At 40.5% G+C, this 10766-nt stretch overlaps 1 protein-coding gene across 1 annotated transcript in view; it reads left to right on the forward strand.

Moving 5' to 3' along the window:
* The window catches only part of CD53 (CD53 molecule), a 29822-nt gene extending 19437 nt beyond the window's left edge, over window positions 1–10385 (forward strand). The window contains exons 6-8 of the mRNA XM_079934256.1: window positions 7444–7524; window positions 8554–8637; window positions 9498–10385. Coding sequence (XP_079790382.1) covers window positions 7444–7524; window positions 8554–8637; window positions 9498–9569 — 237 coding nt within the window. The 3' untranslated portion in view covers window positions 9570–10385. The remainder of the gene's footprint in view (window positions 1–7443; window positions 7525–8553; window positions 8638–9497) is intronic.
* The last annotated feature ends 381 nt before the right edge of the window (window positions 10386–10766 follow it).

Below are 10766 nucleotides of genomic sequence, written 5' to 3' on the forward strand. Positions count from 1 at the left end.
AAAGTTGTCTACATTCTCTTTTACCCTTCATCCACTCAGGCTCATTTTTTAAGCCCTACTAAGATGTAAGAAAGACCCAAACATGCTATACTGGATTCGTTTATGTATTTTCCAAAATTTTTCTGAAAACAGAAATTGTTTAATGCAAGAAATCTCTTTTGAAGTCCTGAGTAGCCCAAATCATTCTTGTTATCTAGCTCACCAGCACCCCATTCCTCGTACCCTAACCCACCAACAAACATATATATTAACTTGGTATTCCTGCCTTGGTGTGTTGGGGTCAGGGGGCCAGCATGACACTGGCATAGCTTGTGTCTCAGACAATACCATTATGACCACATGGAGCCGCCTGTGGTCCTGCTATGCCTGCTTAGTGTGGAGTAAAAGAAATAGCACAGGGCTTCCCTGGTGGCGCAGTGGTTGAGAGTCCGCCTGCCGATTCAGGGAACACGGGTTCGTGCCCTGGTCCGGAAAGATCCCACATGCCGCAGAGCGGCTGGGCCCGTGAGCCATGGCCGCTGAGCCTGCGCCTCCGGAGTTTGTGCTCTGCAACGGGAGAGGCCACAACAGTGAGAGGCCTGCGTACTGCAAAAAAAAAAAAAAAAAGAAAAAAGAAATAGCACAGAAATTAAAGCCCAGAGACCAGGATTGGGTAGTCTTGGAAAAGTCACTTAACCTTTCTGGATCCCCAATTCTTTCTTTTTTTTTTTTTTAACTCCTGTTTAGAAGCCTTCTTATTATAGAATTTCTAGACTTATACAAAAGAAAAGAGAATAATAGAAAAATGTATCTCTGGGTACATATCACCCAGCTTCAATAGTCAACATTTTGCCAATGTTGTTTCAGCTAACCCTCTATACTTTTTTGCTAGTATTTATTAAAGCAAATAATAGATATTATATCATTTAAAATTAAATATAAAGATAAAAACTTCCTTTTTAACAAACACTTTATTTATTTTTTTGCGGTACGTGGGCCTCCCACCGCTGCGGCCTCTCCCGCTGCGAAGCACAGGCTCCGGTCGCGCAGGCTCAGCGGCCATGGCTCACGGGCCCAGCCGCTCCACGGCATGTGGGATATTCCCGGACTGGGACACGAACCCGCGTCCCCTGCATAGGCAGGCGGACTCTCAACCACCGATCCACCAGGGAAGCCCCAAACACTTTATATTTTTAGAGCAGTCTTAGGTTTACAACAGAACTGAGAGGGAGGTACAGAGATTTCTCATATACTCCCACAAATGCATAGCCTCCCCCATTATCAACATCACTCACCAGAATGGTACATTATTTTAGATGAAGGATGAGCCTACATCGACACATAATTATCAACCAAAGTCCATAGTTAACATTAGGGTTCACTCTTGGTGTTGCACATTCTATGCATTTGAACAAACTTATAATGACATATGTGCATCATTATAATATCATACAGAGTAGTTTCCCTGTCCTAAAAATCCTCTGTGCTCTGCCTATTTATACCTCCTCCTACCCTCATCCTTGGCAACCACTGATCTTTTTATTGTCTCCATAGTTTTGCCTTTTCCAGAATGTCATATAGTTGAAGTCATACTGTATATAATCATTTCAAGCTGGCTTCTTCCACTTACTAATATACTTTTAAGATCCCTCCATGTCTTTTCATGGCTTGATAGCTCATTTACTTTTAATGTTAATATTCCATTTTCTGGATATACCACAGTTTACTTATTTATTCACCTATTGAAGGACATCTTGGTTGCTTCCAAGTTTTGGAAATTATGAATAAAGCTGCTATAATCATCCATGAGCAGTTTTTTTCCTGTGGACATAACTTTTCAACTCCTTTGGATAAATACTGAGGAACATGATTGCTGGTTCATTTGGTGAAAGTATGTATAATTTGTAAAAAGCCTCCAAATGGTCTTCCAAAGCATCTGTACCATTTCTCATTCCCACCAGCAATGTATGGGTGTTCCTGTTGCTCCACATCTCATGAGTATTTAGTGTCAGTGTTCCAGATTTTGACCACCTTCACAGGTGTGTACTGCTAGCTCATTGTTTTAATTTTCATTTCCTTGATGACGTATAATGCGGATTTTCATATGTTTATTTGTCATCTGTATATCTTCTGTGGTGAGGTGTCTGTTAAGGTCATTGGTTCATTTTTTAATCAGGTTGGTTGTTTTCTTATTGTTGAGTTTTAAGAGGTTTTTTTTTTTAAATATTTAGGCAAAAATTCTTTATCAGATGTGTCTTTTGCAAATATTTTCTCCCAGTCTGTGGCTTGTCTTCTAATTCTCCTGATATTGTCTTTTGTAGAATATAAGTTTTTAATTTTAACTGAGTCCAGCTTATCAATTATTTCTTTCATGGGTCATAACTTTGGTGTTTCTTCTAAAAATATATCTTCATAATCAAGGTCATGTAGGTTTTCTCCTGTATTATCTTCTAGGATTTTTATAGTTTTGTGTTTTACTTTTAGGTCTATGATCTATTTGGAGTTAACTTTTGTGAAGGGTGTAAGGTCTCAGTCTAGATATTTTCTTTCTTTCTTTCTTTTTTTTTTTTTTTTTTGCATGTGAATATCCAGTTGTTCCAGCACCACTTGTTAAACAGACTATCTTTTTTCCATTGTATTGCCTTTGCTCCTTTGTCAAAGATCATTTGACTATATTTTTGCAGGCCTGTTTCTGGGCTCTCTAAATCTATTTGTCTATTCTTTCACCAATACCGTACTGTCTTGATTACTGTAGCTTTATAGTAAGCCTTGAAGCTGGGTAGCATCAGTCCCCCAACTTTGTTCTTTTTCTTCAATATTGTATTAACTATTCTCAGTCTTTTGCCTCTCTATATAAACTTTAGAATCAGTTGGTTCATATTCATAAAATAACTGGCTGGGATTTTGATTGGGGTAGCACTGAATCTATAGATCAAGTTGGGAAGAACTGATACCTTAACATTGAGTCTTCCTATCCACGAACATGGCATATCTCCCCATTTACTTGGTTCTTCTTTGATTTTAGTCATCAGAGTTTTATGAGTTTTTTCCTCATACAGATCTTGTACATATTTTGTTAGATTTATATTGAATACCTAAGTATTTCATTTTGGGGGATGCTAGTGTAAATGGTATTGTGTTTTTAATTTCAAATTCCACTTATTCATTGTTGTAATATAGGAAAGCAATTGACTTTTGTATATTAACTTTATATTCTGCAACCTTGTTATAATTGCTTGTTAGTCCCAGGATCTTTTTATGTCAATTCTTTCAGATTCTCTTCATAGATGATCATATCACCTGTGAACAAAAACAGTTTTATGTCTTCCTTCCCACTCTGTATACTCTTTCTTTCTTTCTTTTTTATATTTTTGTGTTCCTCTCTAAAGTTTTCACTGTGTACGTCTCTTATTTTCCCTAATTCAGTTAACATTTTTATTACCAGTATTTTGAATTCTTTATCTGTAAATTATTTCTATTGCATTATTTATTTATTCAGAGGTTTTCTTTTGCTCTTTCAATTGAGAGCAGGTCCTCTGCCTTTTCATTTTGCTTAACTTTCTCTGCCTCTATGAATTTAGGTGAAAGAGTTACCTATTGCAGTCTTGAAGGGGTGTTGTTATGTGGGAGTGTCCCTGTATAGACTATGCATGCCCAAAGCCTTTGGTGGGAGACCTGGATTTGATGTAGATGCAAGTCACATCTTTCCTTAGTGTGTGCTGACAGCTATCACCTTGGTGGCGAGTGGGGCTAGAGATGGAAGGGCTAGATCTAGAGCCAGATGTAAGGTGGAACTTCCCCTCTGCTCAGTGATCATCACTGCCCTATCAGTGGCAGGGTCTAATCCAGTTGCTGGAGCCAAAGCCCTGAGAGTCAGACCTGAACTGGCTCTGTTCCCTTTAAGTGTGTGTTTTCCCCTCTGCCTGCACTGGGGCCCTTGACCCAGAAAGAGGAAGTGCTGAAGCAAATGGGACCCCTGTGGGCTCTTGGCTCATGTCAGCTGAAGACAGGCATCTGAGCTGTCTTCGATGTGCTGCTTCACAGACACCTGCAATTGTTTCCCTCATTCTGCTCAGAAGCAGCCTTGGGTGCAAATCCCCTTGTCCCTCACAGCCAATCACTGCCCCCAGCCTCTGCTTCCCCTGCCCTGTTGTGGAGCCACACCTCAGGGCAGGTGGGGTCCGCATGAACTCTCAGTGTATGGTGGGCGGGGGGAAGGTGGTGGAACAGCCTCCATCAGAGATCTAGGATGTTTCTGATGCACTGCTTGAGTAAACACCAACAATGGCAGCTGCTGCTCCACCCAGGCTCCGCCCCGATACTGGGTCACCTCTGTGTCCCATGGTTTCCATCTTCTCCTTGGTCATGGCCACCCCAGATCAAGTGCTGCACTGTGACATGGAATGAATGGGGCCAGAGCATTTGCTTGGCTTGGGTTAGGACCTGTGAGCAGGTGGTTGCAAGAAATCTGGCAGCTGTTAAAGCAAACATCTCTCCACCCTGCCTTGGAGGCAAGCCAGCATGCATGCACTCCTCACGAGTGGAGTCCAGGCTTCCACAGCCCTCCTGTTGATCCAACCAGTACTCCAGTCAGACAAGGTACCTTTTCTCCCAAGCATAGGAACCCACGACTGGGGCTCCAAATTTGGGGTTCTCACCACTCACTCCCCAGCATCGGTATCCCACCCATGCATTCTCCCTTTTACTCTGAGTTCCCTCCCAGGGGCACAGGTCCTGACCTAATCACTTTTTTCCCCTTCCTACCCAATTATATGTGTATTTTTTTACAGCCTTGGTTGTACAGGATTCCTTCAGCCAGTTTTTAGTTAGTTTTCAGTGAGTTTTTTTTTTTTTTTTTTTGCGGTACGCATGCCTCTCACTGTTGTGGCCTCTCCCGTTGCGGAGCACAGGCTCCGGACGCGCAAGCTCAGCGGCCATTGCTCACGGACCAGCCGCTCTGTGGCATGTGGGATCTTCCCGGACCGGGGCACGAACCCATGTCCCCTGCATCAGCAGGTGAACTCTCAACCACTGCGCCACCAGGGAAGCCCTCAGTGAGAATTTTTCCACATGTAGATGTATTTTTGATGTGTTCATAGGGGGAGGTGAGCTTCACGTCCTCATACTCCACCATCTTGATCAATCTCTCCAGGCCACCTTTTAATTTTGATGATTTTCTCTATTGATTTCCTATTTTCAATTTCATTGATTTCTGCTTTAATTCTCATTTATTTTTCTTCTTACTTTGAACTTAATTTGCTCTTCTTTTTCTAGTTTTCTAAGATATACACTGAGATTATTGATTTTTTGATCTTTCTTCTTTTCTAATATTTTTATTCAGTGTATCAATTTCCCTCTAAGCACTGCTTTTGCTGCATCCCATATATTTTTATAAGTTGTGTTTTCACGTGTGTTTTCATTTTTGTATACGTTTTCCAATATTTTTAAATTTCTCTTGAGATTTCTTCTCTGATCATGTGTTATTTAGAAGTTTGTTGTTTAATCTTCTTGTAAAATAAGGTCTATTTAATACACCTAAAATTTTACAATAATTCTTTAATATCATTAATAAATGTCTATAATCATTTATCTAAAAATATTATTTTTAATTGGTATCTTCCAACCAAGATCCAAACAAGGTCCACATATTATATTTGGATAATACATTTCTAAATCTCTTTTAATTTATGATAGTATCTCTCTGTGTTCATGCTATTTACTTGTGGAAATAAATTAGGTTGTTTGTGCTATAGAATTCCCCAATTTCTGGATTTGGCTATTTGCTTCTCAAAGGATTTTAGCATCAGGGAGTCTCTGTCTCCCATACTTGTGAATCTAGAGGCTTGATAAAGTTTCCATTTGTGGTGAGACTAACATACATATTTCCTACAGCATCACGTAAGCAGGCACAGAATATCTGATTGTCCTACTTTTTGTGATCTTAAGACTTGTTGGTGAGTGTCGGAGGACAGAGGGAACAAAAACTGCCCAACAAACTGAGAAGGCATCTTGAGACCAAAAAGTGAGGCATGCAGCTCCATATAATCAATGGATCAGCTTATTATAGGGTAACTTACAGAGTGGGATTGGGAGTGGGCAGATGATTTGGAGGCATTTGCAGATGTATTCCACACTGCCAAGGGGCCATTGGGATGGTCTTATAGGTAACTTAGGGTATGGGGGTAGATACTTGGAAACAGGACGTGCATTCCTAAGTCAAGATTAACCATCTTACATTCTTTCACTTCAATATGTTCTTCTTCTTGTTGTATTTTCTTTGACATAACGTCCTAAGTTGCAGAACATGCCATCCAGACGGTCCTCTCTAGTGCCAGCGCCTCTTTAGTCTTCTCTTGTTCCCAGGTGAACTGTAATTTCTTTTCTGTGCTAATATTTAGAGTACATAACAAAGACCATGCAACAGTTGCAATAGCTTGCTCACTTTTTTTTCACCCCACTTTTGCTTTGCTACCTCTTTGGTTAATATATCTAGTATGCCCTTTGGTGTTTTCAGGGTATCCCTCTACTCTTGCACCAGCCTGAAGTGTTCCATAAATATAGCCAGATCACCCGACATGGAAATGGCTGGCCAGCCTGGAATTTCCCCCACAGACAACAAGTTTTCCCTGTTTGGCCCCTTCACCCATTCCTGCATTATTTTCAGTCTCCTGCCTGGCTTGCCAATTGTCCAAGGATGGAGGGAACAAAAAGTGCCCAGTGAACTGAGGAGGCATCTTGAGACCAAAAAACAAGGCAGGCAGCTCCATATAATCACTGGATCAGTTTATTATAGGGTAACTTACTCACAGGGTAGTATTAGGATCTGGAGGACAATGATCAGGAAGCATTCGCAGCTACACTCCACACTGCCAAGGAGCCGTTGGGACAATTTTATAGTTAACTTAGGGTATGGAGGTAGATGCTTGGAAACAGGACATTCATTCCTAAGTCAGAATGAATGGTAACTAGTCTTGTGGGCACTGGGAGTACATCAGCAAATGTTATCACCATTGTTTTGGGACTAACAGAGCATAGAGGCCACAATATCTATTAATTACAAAGCTCTTTATGACATAGAAGTGATTTATTGTACCCTGGGTAGGGTCAGCGGTAGGACAGGAGAAACTGTAAGGGCCCAAGATAGCATCAGCTATGCTAACAGCCATACAGTGGGTCTAGGTGTGGTCAGCCTGATCCCTCCATTATAAAGTCTCCTGTGTGCCTAATTTTTTATTTGTAAAATGTGAATAAATTAAATATGCCCTCTCTACTTCAAGAAGTTTTGTGTGAAGGGAATGGTATCACAGGTTTGAAAGTACTTAGTTCTAAGGAGCCATAGTAGTCAGGCCAATTCTGGATTTTCTGCTAGAGAGTCAGATCTGAAGGGACTACCGTTTCTCCAAGGCCCATGGTTTTCTTTCCGTTATCTTACTAACCAACACTTGTTTGGGGTTTGGCTTTCAGCTGCAATGTTGTGGTGTAAATGGTACAAGTGATTGGATGGACAGGCCACCAGCATCTTGCCCCTCAGACCCACAAGTTAAGGTAATTTATTTTCAGAAACTTTTCTGCTATTGGTCACTGTGGTTAAACTTTTAATTACCTTAGAAACTCCAGTCGTACAGGACCTAGTCCTCCCAGCCAGAAACAGGAAACCTTAAACAAAAGAGAGACCAGGGAAACAACTCATATAACTAGACAAATAAGAAAAACAAACAAGAAAAAAATAAGTTCATCTAGATTAGAGATGCCGTAAAGAATCTTGCTACTCTAAACTATTACATTAGAGGGGGAAATTTATGTGATAGTGGCAGAAGACTATGTCTAGATTTTTCTTGAGCAAGAATTAGGTCTTCTTATGATTGAAAGTGAAATTGTAAGGTTGAAGCAGAAAAGCTTCTCTCTACCTGTTTCCCTGCTCTCCTTCCTTGGAGATGGCAGCATCCAACCCTTTAGCAGAATGCATCATAAGTGAAGGAGTGAGGAGTTGGGGAAGAGAGAGTTGACAGAACTTCTGACTAGACCCAGAGAAGAAGCCCACATCAACTTTCAAATAGACTAAGTCCCTAAGGTCCTCACTTGAGGTTGTTTGGAAATCTCTGGAATTTGGGAGGGTCTGTGAAGAAGGACTGGGACACCTACCAACCAGCAACTGCCCTGCAGCTTGGCAGGCCTATTATGTTTACTGGCTTTTGAAGCAGAAGCTGAAATGCAACCAGTCCTAGGATTGCATAGCCTATATTCCCATTTGCCAATCCCAAGACACTAATGAATATTCAAAAAACACAAAGACATATGTTGTTGACATGCCTCTTAGGATCTAGTTTAACTCAGTGTGTAAAGATCTAAGACTTCTACTTTAGATGACACTGTAATGATAATAATACCAGAAAAGTCTCTAGTTTAATGTTTTCTATTTTATGCCCATTTCTTCATCCATATAAAAATAATAAAAATATAATGCCTGGCCTAAGTCTCTTGGCATAAGGCAAAATACAAACTATCTTCCCAAATAAACCTCCTGATAAAGTTGAGTAATATAGTAGCGTCATTTGTACTTGTAATTTTTTCTAGGGTTGCTATGTAAAAGCAAAACTGTGGTTTCACTCCAATTTCCTGTATATCGGAATCATCACTATCTGTGTATGTGTAATCCAGGTAAGAGCTTAACCAGAGGATTACTTTGAGGATTAAATGAGATGTCATGTAATTTTTAGAATGATACCAGGTACAAAAATATGAGTTCCCCCAGTAAAGTAGAAAATGATGTTATTACCAGTTTAAGGCATACAGAAAATATGCTGTAAGATCTATCTGGTCAATTTATCCCTAAGAGAAATGAGTGTTTCATTGTCAAATTAAAAGCCACCAAGCAGAACCTTACTTTGGTCCCTCACAGAGCTGGTCTGGAAAAGCCTGTGATGAATAAAGCATTCTACTTGAAAAATTGGCCTTGTGTGCTAAGCAGGAGTTGGTGATGAAAACTGTAATCAATTTCCTCATTGCTTCTCTGCTTAGTTTGACAAGTCAGGGGTGAATGGGTGATAGTTTTTTTTTATTATTATTATTATGTGATATTTCTACCATTTTTATACCCAAGTTTCTTGAGTATATGACAGATTAGCTAAGACCTAATCAAGAAGCTCAGAGAGAAATGATTTTTCTCTACTTGAAAACCAAGGAGGCCTAAGGCAAGGGTAAAGATCACTCACTGCACAAAGTATTGACCTGTGCAGAGCTTGATTATACCAGCAGCAGGACTTCTGTGATTTATTAAGGAAACAAAAGGTGTCCCAACACTTTATACTCTACTGTCTTGCCATCATTACCCCCACTTGTCTCCCCACTGCCATTCTAAAGCTAAAGGAGAAAACTCCTGAGAAAGAATTAGAAGTGAGAGTAGGAAGGGTAGTCTCAGTGTGATGGACAATTTCTTTTTCTCTGAGACTGATTCCAGGGACTGTGGGTGAGATGTTTCCACCTGTAAAGACCTCACACTTTCCCAACTGTTTCCTCAGGTATTGGGGATGTCCTTTGCACTGACGTTGAACTGCCAGATTGACAAAACCAGCCAGGTCCTAGGATTATGACCTGTGGCTGCCTTGTGCTGGAAAGACTTGTTTCATCACTGGAAATCCAAAACCACTTGTAACATGAAGCTCTAAATGACCAACTCCTGAACTGGTGTCTTTGTCCCCCTCCCACCTCTTCCCTGTTGAGTCCCTGTCTCATACAACCAGAGAAGAGGGTGTTGGTCAGGCACTTCCCATCTCAGATAGCAAGACAATCCTTTATCATTCATGGCAGCAGCCTTGTCACTCATTAATAACTGAACATTTGTCAGACATGAAAGTCCAAGAGAACCTGTGGTACTAATGGCTCAAGATCAAAGGATGGGTCTGCAGCTTGGGTTTTTGCATCTTCCCATTGTCAAACAAGTCTCTGGCCTCTAAATCATGCCCAGTCCACTCTCCAAAGTCAACCAAGAGATAAGCTTAAGGGAGCTCTGGGGCCAGGTTCATTGGATCATTGTCACAATCCTGTTTCCTTTTGACTGGGGGCCTTGGCTACAGGAATGACAGAGTACCCTTTCTCCAAAGGTTAGGTTTCATTTCAATTTCTTTATTAAAGGGTCTTATTGATTCATCTAAGTCTTTCCAAAATAAACTATCCAATGACTCACACCCTGATTTCAGCCAATCTCTTAGCCTTTGATTTACATAACTATGAAGGAATTCAGCAGGATAGGTATTTCTGGTGGTTTAGGTAATAATTACATTCAAAAGAGTTCTGGTGTTATTTCTCTTTCAGATAAGGTTTTGTTAATGTACTGTTTTAATTCTTCAATAAATAAAATAGCTTATGCTCTGTCAATCACTACATTCTCATTCCTTTGTCTCAAATATAATTTCCATGACTCAGCCTAATTGCCCTGCCAGCAAGTTAGGGATATTAGTTATCTATTGCTGCATAATGAATTACTCCAAAACTTGTCGCTGAGAACAATGAACATTTATTGTCTGACAGTTTTTGTTGATCATGAATCTGGGAGCAGCTTTATTGGGTGATTATGGCTCGTGATCGCTCACATGACTACAATCAAGATGTCAGCTGCAGTCATCTCAAGTCTCAACTAGAAGAGGATACACTTCCAAGTTCTCATATGGCTCCTGATAGGCATCAATTCTTTGCCACATGCACCTTTCCATAGCACTGCCTTATGACATGGAAGCTGATTCTCCCCATAGCAAGGTATTCAAGAGACAACATGAAATACAGCACCCAAA

Source organism: Stenella coeruleoalba (assembly GCF_951394435.1).
Source record: "Stenella coeruleoalba genome assembly, chromosome: 1".
NCBI lineage: Eukaryota > Metazoa > Chordata > Mammalia > Artiodactyla > Delphinidae > Stenella > Stenella coeruleoalba.